Raw genomic sequence first — 13,162 nt, forward strand, 5'->3', positions numbered from 1 at the left:
AGAGCCTTATGCCTTGAGTGGGAAGGACTTTACTAACTGAGCCATTTCTCTAGCCCCATCTGCCGCTGTTCTAAAGTCAGAGGTATCTCCTGGCCACTTCGGTGGGTCTTTCCTAGCTGGGTGGGGTTTTGAGAAGCGTAAACCCTGGCCACCAGCCAGCAGGAAAGTTGTGCATGGGTACTAGAGGACTTGAGATGGGTTATGTACAGACTCAGTAAGGTAGAGATCTATAACAATGCAGATAATGATAGAATAAACTTGTAAAGACCCGGGAGGTTGCCAGGCATAGTTCAGCTTTGGGACAGTCATGGAACTCCAGCAGTGAGGGCTTGCAGAGAAAACCCCTGTGCGGGTTAGTTTTGAAGGAAGAAGCAAGTAGGGATTGAAGGGCTTCATAAAGTGGATTTGGGACCTTCTAGCCTGTGGCTCACATGTGCCCTGGGATAACTGTGAATGTGACCTAACATAAAACAGTGAACTTATTTAAAACATCTTGTTTTGCTGGGCGATGGTGGCGCACGCCTTTAATCCCAGCACTTGGGAGGCAGAGGCAGGCGGATCTCTGTGAGTTCAAGACCAGCCTGGTCTACAAGAGCTAGTTCCAGGACAGGCTCCAAAACCACAGAGAAACCCTGTCTCGAAAAAAGAAAAAAAAAATCTTGTTTTGTTTTGAGACAAGGTCTCATGTGTATTGGGCTGACCGGGAATTTACCGCGCAGCTGAGAATGATCTTGAAGTTCTGATCTTCCTGCCTTTGCCTCCAGAGTTCTGGGCTTGCTGACCACCAAGCCTTGTCCATGTGGTATCAGGGATGAAACCTGGTGGATGCCGGGCAGGCACCCTGCCAACTCAACCATATCCCAATCCCCGGTAGTAGGGGATTTTTGTTCTTTCGCTTTTCCAACTCGACTGACCAGTTCTCGAGCGCGAGCTTTGTAGAGGAGAGCAGCTGCCACAGCATCTAAACGTTGGACACATCTACTAGAGGCTCGAAATCTTCATTATTTATTGTATGTGTGTACGTGTGTGTGTACGTGTGTGTGTGTGTGTGTGTGTGTGTGTGTGTGTGTGTGTACTTGTGCATGCCTGTGGCATGGTCCATGAGTGGAGGTCAGAGAACACTTTACAGGAGCCTTTCCTCTTTTCCTTCATTCCACCAGGCAGGCCTCAGGGATTGAACCCAGGTTGTAAGGCTTGGTAGCAAGCACCTTTATCCACGGAGCCACCTCACTCCCCTCTTCCCCTCCTCTCCTCCTCCCCTCCTCCCCTCCTCCCTTCCCACGTTTCTTTTTCAGCACTGGGTGTTGTGTTGAATCAAGGACCACGTGTATACCCTACCAACACACTAGATCCATAGCCCTCTCTTTTAAGTTTTAATTTGGGATCAGGATCTTACTAAATTGTTCCAAGATGACCTTGAATTCACTCTGTAGTCCAGGCTGGCCTTGAACTTGTTACCATCCTTTCCCAGCCCCATCCCCCACCCCCCACCCCACCCCCCAGAAGGTCTGATTAGAAGCTTTTAACTGCTAGTACTTCCAGAACTTCCTTGCTGTTTATAGACGTCTGGGGACTTGGGAGGACAGTTGGGATCCTCTTAGAAGTTGTTAGAGTTTGGGAAATCCCGTACCAGAGAGAGACACAGGAGTCAGAACACCCTCCGGGTTCCTTAGAGTTGACAAAGCAATGGGATCTGAAGGAAGTTTCAACTGGGAGGGGGAGAGAAAGAAGAGGAGGGGAGGGGCGGGTGTGTTGGGACAAGGGAGTGTGTCTAGGATCATCAGCAATCACAACTGGGCTGTGAGATACTATGTAAGCTTGTATTTCTGGCTGAGGCAGGTGTTTGGAGTCACAAGGACTGGATTAGGACTGTCTGGAAGAGCGGTGGTATAGTTAGCGTGTGACAGCTGCCATTTGTCATGGTCTACAGCCCTTCTTCTTTTAGGACCTCTTCCCAGAACAGGTTGTAAGAGCTATGAGAGAACAGGCGGCAGCTGAGTGTGGCCTGTCCTGGCCCTTCGTTGTATCTGAAGGGTCTGGATACCAGGAGGGATGCATTTGCAGGGAGCAGATGGTTATGGGCTGGTACTGAGGACATAGTTGATGCTTAGACCAGTGCCGTGAGGCACAGAAGATTCAGAATAGCAGGCAGGCAGACAGACAGGCTCCTCCCAGGCCTGCTTGGGTCTTCGTAGTGTACAGGAGGGTGTTGTGACGTGGACCTGTGTTACCCACGCTCTGTTGGCCGCAGGATGAAGGCTGGCTCATGGGAGTGAAGGAAAGTGACTGGAACCAGCACAAAGAGCTGGAGAAATGCCGGGGCGTCTTCCCGGAGAATTTCACGGAGCGGGTGCAGTGACGGCGGAGCCCCTGCAGCCTTCCAGTGTGTGAAGAACACCGTTTCCCAAAAGATGTGTGCTTTCTTTTTCTTTGTTTTTCTTCCTCTCTTTTCTGTTTTTGTTTTGAAACTCTTGAAAAATGTCGGGAAATTGGGGAGTGGAGACCTAAGCCAAGAGGTGATCCCCCAAAGATGAAGTGGTTTTCCAAAGAGCCGTCCGGCCCAGTTCAGTGGACTTCTCCAGTGTTCCCGAAGCTGCTGTGTCCCCCTAGTTGAGTTCCCGGTGCCCGCATGTTCAGGGCGGGCCGGGGGCGCTGAGCCACCGCCACACTTGCCTGACGCTTGGCCGCGCCGCCGGGCGGGGCTTGGGTCCTCTTCTGGCAGCTGCCGTGGGTGGGGCCTGCACACTGGCCCAGCCTGGTCCCGCTCTGCAGACCATCCGTGTGCTGTTTGAATATAAGCCCTAGTGTTCAAAATGCAGCGAAACAAACAAAAAACCTGACAAAACCACCCAGGAACAGTGCATATGTCTTTCTTCGCCTCTGTTGTGTGAGGGGGAGCCAGGCCAGCTGAGGCCCTTTATACTGCTGATGCCCCTCAGGTACTGGGCGTGGGAGACTCCATCTTCACAGATGCCGCCTCCCCTAGGCTAAGGGCACGTGCTCTCTGGGGTGCCCACTGGTGGTTGGTTAGAGGACAAGTGATGGACACCTCCTGGAAACTGTCCTAGGTGACCTTATTTATTACTTCGGCACTTAGAGGGTGGGCAGATGGATGCCAGGGCGGCAGACAGCGGATCAGAGCCCTGAGGCCTGAGGAGACCCTGGTGGCCTGCGATGGGATCTCGGACTCTATGGAGAGCAGGGGAAGGGTGAAGGTAGATGGTGAACCAGTTCCGTGGTTACCCCTCTGTGCCCTCTCCCCATGGCACCTCTGGAAATAGCTGTTGATGTTTGCCTCATGAACAGCCGGAGAGGTTCAGGGTCCAGGACTGCAGAAACCGCCTGGCCTCCAGAGAAGGCCAACTAGGATTTAGAATGAAGTCCTGTGCCTTCCTGTAGGTGACTGGGCTGTTCTGCTGTCAGCTCCAACCTGAGCCTTCTGTAGGGGACAAGTAGAACCGGCTGCCATCAAAATAGCACTGTGGGCAGGGGTGCCCAGCCAGCAGCTTGCGGGTTACTAACATCCCAGGATAGCTATGAATGTGGCCTGACACAAAACTATAAACTTATTGAAAATTATAAGAGTTTTTTCGATAGTTCAATTCTTGGCTCTTGGGTGTGAACTTCGTAGGAGACATCTTTCCTGCCCCGATGTTAGAGGGTTGGACACACCCATAGAACACATTCATTTCTAGTCACCTGCCTGGGGAGCTGGAGCTTTCCAGTTCATTCTTTCCTTTCCATGAAGTCCAGACCTGAGCCTAGGATACAGGTGTCCTCAGCTGTTATGGGTTCTGCAGCCAGGTCCTTCGGTGTGGAAGATTTTGAAACATTTTCACTAAGAACATTATCAACTACAAAGTATTCACATTAGGTTTCACTATATTTTGAGATTCAAAGATATGTCATGAGAGCTTCTTGTCCATGTCCCCCAACACCCCTTCCCAGTTTGTTTCTGACAAGGTCTATTTATGTAGCCCAGACTGGCTGTGATCCTCCTGCCTCGGCCTTCTGGTCCTGGCACTACAAGCCTGTGCCGTTCTACCTGGTTGTGGCCATGAACCTAGGAGCTGGGTATCTTTAGGCTCCTGTTGGGGGGAGTCAGAGCCAGGCAGCCTGTTTAATGCCTTGTCTCGCTTCTTCAACTAAATACCTGATAAAAATAAGGAGGAAGGGGTATACTCCAGTGCACTGATCCAGGGGCTACAGTCTGTCATGGTAGGGAAGGCATGGTGGCAGGGGCGGGAAGTGTCTGGTCACGTGACATCTATAGTCAGAATGCCAAGCAAGATGGATGCCGGTGCTCAGCTTGTGTTCTCTTTATCCAGTCTGGGATCTCAGCTCCTGGAAGGGTTTGCCACATAGACCGTGAGTCTTCCTGCTCACTTAACTCTGTCTAGAAAAGCGGGTCACAGACCTTAACTTAAAGCCTGGGGTGCTGCCGGGCAGTGATGGCACACGCCTTTAACCCCAGCACTCAGGAGGTAGAGGCAAGTGGACCTCTGTGAGTCCGAGGCCAGCCCGGTCTACAGAGTGAGTTCCAGGATGACCAGGGCCATTACACAGAGAAACCCTGTCTTGATAAACAAAGAAAAAATACACAAACAAATAAAAATCACCTGGGATGCTGAAACCACTAGAGGAAAACATAGGAAGTATTTTGAGATACCTTGGCAGCAAGAAATGGGATTGTGGAAACTGAAATTTATGGGGCTGGAGGGACAGCCAAGTGCCCGAGAGCCCTTCCCTCTTTCAGAGGATCTGAGTTCAGTGCATAGCACACCTAAGGAAACTCAAACTGCCTGTAACTCCAGCCTCTGTCTGCAACACACACACACACACACCCCTATACACATTGAAAATAAATTGAATTTTTTTTTAAGTTTCTGCTCTACAAGGATAACTATCAGCAAAGTAAATAGTCTATAGCATGGGAGAAAGTCTCTGATAGCTAAGCCTCAGATGGGTGCTGATGTCTGGGATATGTAAAGAACTAAAATACCAAAAGCACAAAAACAAAACAAACACACAAAACCCTCAACCTGCTGAAGAAAAAAATGAAAAGACTATGACTTCATAAAAGAAATAGAAATGGCCAATAAGTACTTTAAAAAAAAGTATTAAACCCCCTTCTCCACTATGGAAATAGAAATGAAAATCTTTAAGATTCCATCCCTGGTTCTTTGAGTTGGGTAGCTCAGTGGTAAGGGCATTTGCCACAAAGCCTGGTGACTCAGAAGGTGAGAACCACCGATGCTAACCGTCCTCTGGCCTCCACATGCACGCTGTGGCACATGGTCCTGCATTCTCATTCATAAACAAATGTTAAGAAAAAAGATTCTGTGTTGTCCCAGTCAGGACAACCAGGATCAGGACAACAAATCGCAGCTACTGCTGGCAGAATGCACGGGAAGAACTAGTCACTGTGGCGGGAGTGGTAACCCGTATGGCCATCATGGAGGCCAGTGGGACGCGTCCTGAAAAAGAAGATTAGAAACAGGATTATCATGTGACTCAGTTATAGACCTTCTGGGTGTAAGTGGATGTCCGTGGTCATTGGCGGATTGTCCGCGATAGTAGGAAATGGAGAAACCTCGGTGCTCATCAACAGAGGAACAGAGAAAGGATTGTAGACATATGCAGTGAAATTTCATTCAGCTGGGAAGGCGAATAAAACAACGAAATAGACAGGAAACAGGATGGGCCTTAAAGGACATTAAGTGAGACTCAGAAAACAAAAAGGGGAACACACAGCAGTAGCGTGTATTTTAATCGGTCTTAGTAATAAAAACCCAGAGTCAGATATTAGGGGGTGCAGCCTTACCTCTATGAAATCCTGACTAAATGAGGTATCCTGTCTCTGTAAGTCCTCAGACTAAATGCCTTCTCTACGAAACCTCAGACTGAATCCTGAGCTCCTGTCTCCTCCCGCCTTATATTTCTCTTTCTGCCCAGCCATATCGCTTCCTGTCTCTACCTCCCTAGTGCTGGGATTAAAGGTGTGAGCCTCCACCACTTGGCTCTGTTTCTTTTTTAGACTGGATCAATTTTGTGTAGTCAGGGTGGCCTTGAACTCACAGAGGTCCGTCTGCCTCTGTCTCGCGAGTGCTGGAATTAAAGGTGTGCGCCACCACTGCCTGGCCTCTATGGCTATTTAGTAGCTGCTTAACTCGACACTCTGATCTTTAGGAAAGCTTTGTTACAGTACAAGCACAATACCACCACACATAGCTCCCTTCCAAGGGGAGGTAGGCTCACAGTGAGCTGAGGTTGACTCAGAACCATCCCCAACGTGCTAAGAATGCTGTGCATTGTGAACCTGTGCCACACAGCATCAGCTGGCTTAGTTTCTGATCAACCCGAGGAAAACCAGCCTGGGTTTTTGGACGGCGTGAACAGTCGGTTAACTGATGGAGCCCAGACAGTGGCCAAAGACTCAATCTTCAGCAAATGCTGAGGTCCTTTAAGCCTTCCTGCCTGTGGGGCCCAGTCTCCTGCTTCTGTGGATGTCCTAATAGCACTCTGCAGCCAATGAAGCAGGCAACACAGTCCACGACAAACACTGTAGAAATGACGACGTGGTGGATGGCACTTGCTGCCTAACCGTGAGGACCAGAGTTCAGGTCTCCAGTGCCCATGCAATGCCAGATGTTCACGGCAGCCGGCCTGTAATTGACAGGTGGGGAAGGAGGAATCCCAGAAGCCAGCTGGCTAGCCAGACTAGCCTATCTTGTTGAGCTCTGGTTTTGTTTAAGAGTCTTTGTCCCTAACAATTGCTGCAATAAAACACCATGACCAACAGCAAGTTGGGAAGGAAAAGAGTTTATTTGGCTTATACTTCCATATCGCTGTTCATCACTGAAGTCAGGGGAGGAACTCAAACAGGGCAGGAACCTGGAGGCGGGAGCTGATGCAGAAACCATGGAGGGGTGCTGCTTACTCTCTTGCTCTTCATGGCTTGTTCAGCTTGCTTTCTTATAGAACCCAGGACCACCAGCCCAGGGATGGCACCACCCACAATGGGCTGGGCCCTGCCCCATCAATCACTAATTAAGAAAATACCTTACAAGTTTTCCTTCAGCCTGGTCTTATGGAGCATTTTCTCATTTGAGGTTCCCTCCTCTCGGATGACTTTAGCTTGTGTCACGTTGACATAAAACTGTCCGGCCCACGTCTCAGTCAATAGGGTGGTGAGGAATCAAGGAAGATTCTCAATTCAACCTTGAGTCTCCACATGCATGGATACGACATGCATACTCACCAAATGCATGTGCACATGTGAACATGAACACATGCATGTACATATGCTGAATAGATAAACAAATGGGTTCCTATAAGACAGATAAGCCACCCCCCGCCCCCCGCATCTTGGGCTGTGGGCAGGTGGTGGGCCGTCTTACAGTCTGCTGTCAGTTAGGTGAAGTGGCTCAGTACTTCCTGCCCAAGAATGAGGAATTGAGTTCAGCAGTCATGTGAAAACAGGCACAGTGCACACCTGTAGTCCCAGCCCTGGGGAGGTGGAGGCAGATGGATTCCTGGGGCTCACCAGCCAGCCAGTTTAGTCCAGTTGGTAAGCTCCGAGTAAAAGTCAAAGAAAGACCCTGTCCCAGAAAAACATCATGGTCAGCTCCCGAGGAACAAAGTCGAGGGCGACTTCTGGCTTCCACATGCTTACACGTATGTCTGAATGTGCACCTGAACACACACAAACATGTATGCACATATATGAATGGCAGCAGTGTTAACATAGGATTTGTATGCTGGAGTTGTGTTTTAAGCATACCCGATGCTCATTTTCCTGTAAACAAGGGCTAGGGTAATTTGATTCCCTAATAGCAGCCATTGGTCTCTCAGGACTCTGGCTGCCCTGAATAAAAGGATTGGCAGTCAAAGCTGGCAGTCAGACTACCCTTGTGGTAGCACCAACCACTGAGCCCCTGCAGGCAGGCTCAGGGAAGTTTGTCCCCATAAGTTTTGACGAACTCTAACCTGCGCCCCCTTGTGGTGTGGCTGAGGAACTACTACTATGACTGGGGCTGAGTGATTAAGACACTGATCAAGCTTCTGAAGAGAGGCTGTGATTAATCCAAACGGGGCTTCACAGGCTGCACAGTCAAGCTGCAGAGGCTCCCTGGGTGAGTCTCCTGGGAAACACTCTCCGGTGCTTCTGTCCCTGAGGTTATAACACTAGGCTGGATAAAGGTCATAGGTAGCTTTTCTTCCCCCACTTTTAAGTAGTGAACGGAGTGGAAAATAGGGAGAAAAAACAGTAGAGAACACAGACCCGTCATGGCCAACAACAGCCGGGCCATTGGCAGGTCTAGCTGTGATCACAAGGCTGACCTGAGTACAAACAGCTGGATAGTTCGAGAATGGCCAGGACAGGATGGAGGGCAGCAGAGGTAGAAAGGGGGGCGGGCAGAGAAGGGGTGGCAGGGGCGGGGTTGACGGACTGATGGCGGTAAGGAGAAAGGGAAGAGAAACTAGAGAATGATGGCTTCCTTCGGGTCAACCTTGGGGTCAAGGGTCTCAGACCATCCAGGCTCTGGACTGTCACACTGCCTAGTCTGAAAGCCTGAGGAAATGTTGGTACTAATGCCTGCTAACCCCAGATGAAAATCCAAGGAACCCTGACTTCCTAGGAACCCTGATACCTAGACTTGTGTGGAAGCTACAAAGCCAGCTGCAGCCAATGACGGAGGAATTTGACCTCCCAAGCCTACACACTAGTCACAGGGTTACACCTGTAGACCCTGTAGCCCAGAGGGAGGAAGGGAGAGAGAGAGAGAGGACAGGGCAGGGAAGATGGACAGACCCATCCACAGACCTCTTAGTGCAGGGATGGCGTGAGCCAACCGTAGCTCACTGTGCGCTTACATCTCCTGAAAGAGCTGTAGGTTTTGTGTGTTTGTGGTTCCCGAGCCTGGGTCACCCCAGTTTAATTCTTTTCAAATCCATCCAGTTACCTGAAAATCCCATGGTTCACTTCCCAGCACTCTTTTAACGCCGTGCTCTGGTTTGGTTCTTCCCTCTTGAAGTGAGAAAGTATTCAAGCTTTTAAAAAAATTTCAGAAACCTACAGTTATGAGACCTTGGATATTTTAAAGAAACCTTGGAATTTTAGAGCGACTTGGGAACTTTGCAGAGACCTTGCATGTTTAAGAGAGTCTGGGTATTTTAGAGACTTAGGACATGCTCTTAAGGTGGCAGAGACAGAAGAATTCCCAGAAGCTCAGGCCAGCTGGCCAGGTGGCACAGTGCTAAACAGCAAGACACCCTGTCTCCAACAATGTGGAAGGTGAAAACCAAAAACCAACACACACACACACACACACACACACACACACACAAATACACACCATGTACACATATATACATCAAGGATAAAAACTAAATACGATGCTGTGGTATGGACGTACACCACTTAATGGCAATGTGTTCTGAGAAGTGGATCTTTGGTGACCTCATCATTGTGTGACCGTCACGGGAGGAATTTATATGATCTACAATAGCGATGATACCACTGAGTGACACACTCTTATGGGACCATCCTTATATATGGTCTTTTGCTGACTAAAAATCTCATTATGCAGCTCATAACCATGTGCCACACATGAATGTTTGTGCACAGCAGAATACATATTAAAATGTAGCAATAGCCCCAAACTGGCAAAACCTTCAATGTCCATCATCAGTAGAAACCATAAGCAAATAGGTAGATGACATAATAGTATAAATTGCTGAAAATGAGCAAATTAAGATACTTATGTACTGTAAAATATTCAAACTATAATGGCAAGACACAAGAAGACAGACACAATGGCGTGGCACTGTAATTGTATTACTCAAAGCTCAAACGAGGTAAACTGATTTATAATATTAGTAATAATATCAGTACTTTTCTTGACTCTGCGACTAAAGATCCAACAAGATGTGATTTCAAGCAAAGTCAGGTTTATTCCGGCTTAGTGCACCAGGGCCATTCCAGCATAACGTGGGAGGCAGAAGCAGCATGCTGGCGAGTCACATTGCGTTCACAGTCAGGAAGCTAGGCTGGGCTAGAAAACCTCAAGTCGTACTTCCAGAGACCCATTTCCTCCATTGACGCACCACCTCTTAAAAGTTCTACAACCTTCCCAGACAGTGCTACCAGCAGGTGTTTAAATACATGGACCTGTGAGGGATCCTAGACATGGAAGCACAACAGTGGTGCGCTGCGTTTTTAAGCATGTTAGTCAACAACAGAATACATACATGCGATATGGGCCCCATCAGCTTATCCTTACCTGGTGACAGGGCATCACCTTAGACTGGGCTCCTCTTTGTGTTGTACACACAGTGCTAAGATAAGCCATGATGTATTTCTCAGAACCCACTTCCTTCATTACATCATCTGACTATATTTGCATATCAACTATGGTCATTTGAATGTCCTTAGTTCTTTTGCAGCTGGGAGCCAGAGTCTAAGTAGTCCAGGGAGGGCACAGTATAAGAACCGGGAAGGTTGTACTAGCCAAAAGGGTGTTAAATAACACTGTGGAAAGATACTGTTTTATATTTAGCCTCTATCTTAAGCCCAGTAGTCCAGACCAAAACAGATTGGAGTGACTTGTGCCAGGTACCATGTTAACGTGATTTAGTTTTGAGTTCATTTTCACACTTTTCAAAAGCACACAAGAAATTCAAAGCAAACAATAGAAATAGAAGCCAAAGCAAGCTGAGGTGTCATGTGTCTTAGATTTCTATTGCTGTGATAATACACCATTATCAAAGGCAACTTGGGGAGGAAAGTGTTCATTTTACCTTACACTTCCACATCTCAGTCCATCACTGAAGGAAGCAGGGCAGGAACTCACGGGAGGGACCTGGAGGCAGGAACGGAAGCAGAAGCCATAGAACAACACTGCTTACTGGTTTGCTCCTCATGGATTTCTCAGCCTGTTTTCTTATAGCACCCAGGACCACCAGCTCAGGGATCGTACTGCCCACAGCGAGCTGTGGTCGTCCACAACACCAGTCAAGAGAAGGTACCACAGGCTTGTCCACAGGCCAGTCTGGACAAGACATTTTCCTCCATTGAGGTTTCTTCTTCTAAAAGGGTTCTAGCTTATTGGAAGTTGACATTAAAACTAGCCAGCACACTGTGATTTTAAAAAGTCCACCCTGCCTTCCCCTACTCAGAGAAAGTGACTTCCAGGCTTAGGGCTGCAGCTGTTGACAGAGCGTTCCTGGGCCATTTCAGTCCAGTCGAGTTGACAACAAAGATTGACTATCATATCCACTTAAACCAAACCTCCAGAAAAAAAAACAAGAAGAAATGATTTTAATGAAAGAGCTGTTTTACAAAAGGATATGTGTTCAAAGGGAAGAGAAAGAGAGAGAGAGAGAGAGAGAGAGAGAGAGAGAGAGAGAGAGAGAGAGAGAATTGTCTGAAAACCGCAGAACCCTAGTCTCAGAGCTCCCCTGGCCCCAGAGAGGAGGCCACTGTGCCAGGGAGAGTCACCAGGGCCAGAGATGACTTAGGTTTCAGACACCACCTGCTATGGTTACCCCTCTGGTGAGTGCTGCTTGCTTCTTGAAGGGCGTAACTGATTGTCTTTTCCCTGCAAAGAGGAAAAAAAATGGGACTTTCCAAGGCAATTCCAGGCCCTCTGACTTCCTAGTGGGAGTCCCACTGGCCAAAGTCACCCAGGAGCCATGACAAAGCTATTACCATGCTGGCCTGGTCAGGTCAGTGTGCAGGGCAGAGAGGGGAGGTGGCTCTGCAGGCGCTCTGGTGGGAACAAGAGGCCCGAGGAACTTTTCTTATCTGTGTCCTGGGCCCCAGTGTCAAATATCTCTGCACACACCGGACCCAGCAGGCAAGAGCTGAGCCTCAAGACCTTACGAGCCCCAAACAGGAGTGTATTCCCTAGTACCTCCACAGCCTTCTTCTTCCTTTGGAGCCAGAAGAAGTGACCACTGGGCAAGAAAAAAGCATGAGACGGGTCAGTCAAAGAGTGGGTGTGTGTCCTTAGGGGGCCCTGAAGCGGAGAGAGCCACTTACCAGATGGCAATCACAGCCAGGAGCATCAGGATGCAGATAAGAATCACAATCCACTTGTAGGTCCTGCCAGCCTTAACTGGGGTGGGAGAGGAGAAACCAAGTGTTTGGAGGCTGGGGTGAGGCACTTGAGGTTATAAAAGCGAGGGTGTGTGTCTTGGGCAGGTTTGGCCTTCAACACAATGTTTTCGGTACCTGGGGCTGCCAGGGCTGGAGGAGCAGGAAGCAGCAAGGGAAAGGTGGCTGCAACTGAGAGCCATGAGAGAGGCCCGAGGAAGAGCATGGGGGCTTGAGGTGAAGTCAGTGAAATGTTTATCTTGCAAGCCTGAGGATCCGAGTGTTCCATTTCCAGTGGCATGCACCTGTAATCCCAAAGCCTGGGAGGCAGGCATCAGGCAGACTCCTGAATCTCACTGGCCAGCTGGCCTAGTGTATTTGGTAAATTTTAGGCCAATGAGAGACTACGTCTCAAAAAAGAAGATGGGGAGTTAGGGAGGCAGTTCCCAGGCAAAACTCTCACCACCCAAGCCTAAAGGCTGGAGCTGGGGTGCCCAGCATCCAGGTAAAAGTCAGATGCAACAATCTGCATGTGTGTAATCTCTTCATTCCTGTGGGGGAAGATGGATGGAAAAAGGATCTCCAAAGCTGGTGGGGGTGGGGGTGGGTATTAGGTGAGAGCCCGTGTTTCTAAGAAGATGGAAAGCAAGGACAGATGCTGGAGGCTGACCTCTGATTGCCGTACTCACAATGTGACACACACATCTCTACACACACACACACACACACGCACACACACACACACCTCTCTACACACACATATCTACATACACACATGCACACACATGCTCACACATCTACACACACATCTCTCTACACTCACATGCACACACACATCTACACACACATGCACACACACATCTACACACACATGCACACACACACATCTACACATACATATGCACACACACATCTATACTCACATGCACACACACATCTCTCTACACTCACATGCACACACACATCTATACACACATGTGATGTGGGAATGATTTCTTATTAATAAAGAAACTGCCTAGGCCCATTTCATAGGCCAACCCTTAGGTAGGCGGAGAAAACAGA

General features: G+C 48.8%; 1 protein-coding gene across 9 annotated transcripts in view; it reads left to right on the forward strand.

The window, feature by feature from the left end:
• The window catches only part of Bin1 (bridging integrator 1), a 62,225-nt gene extending 57,738 nt beyond the window's left edge, over positions 1 to 4,487 (forward strand). For 4 of the 9 annotated variants that reach the window (XM_026783568.1, XM_013349514.2, XM_005355885.3 and 1 more), the window contains one exon: positions 2,252 to 4,487. In XM_026783568.1, coding sequence (XP_026639369.1) covers positions 2,252 to 2,359 — 108 coding nt within the window. In that variant the 3' untranslated portion in view covers positions 2,360 to 4,487. The remainder of the gene's footprint in view (positions 1 to 2,251) is intronic. The other 5 variants (XM_005355874.2, XM_005355875.3, XM_005355876.3 and 2 more) reach the window with 2 other exon arrangements.
• The last annotated feature ends 8,675 nt before the right edge of the window (positions 4,488 to 13,162 follow it).

Source organism: Microtus ochrogaster, chromosome 18 (assembly GCF_000317375.1).
Source record: "Microtus ochrogaster isolate Prairie Vole_2 chromosome 18, MicOch1.0, whole genome shotgun sequence".
NCBI classification, from domain to species: Eukaryota; Metazoa; Chordata; class Mammalia; order Rodentia; family Cricetidae; genus Microtus; species Microtus ochrogaster.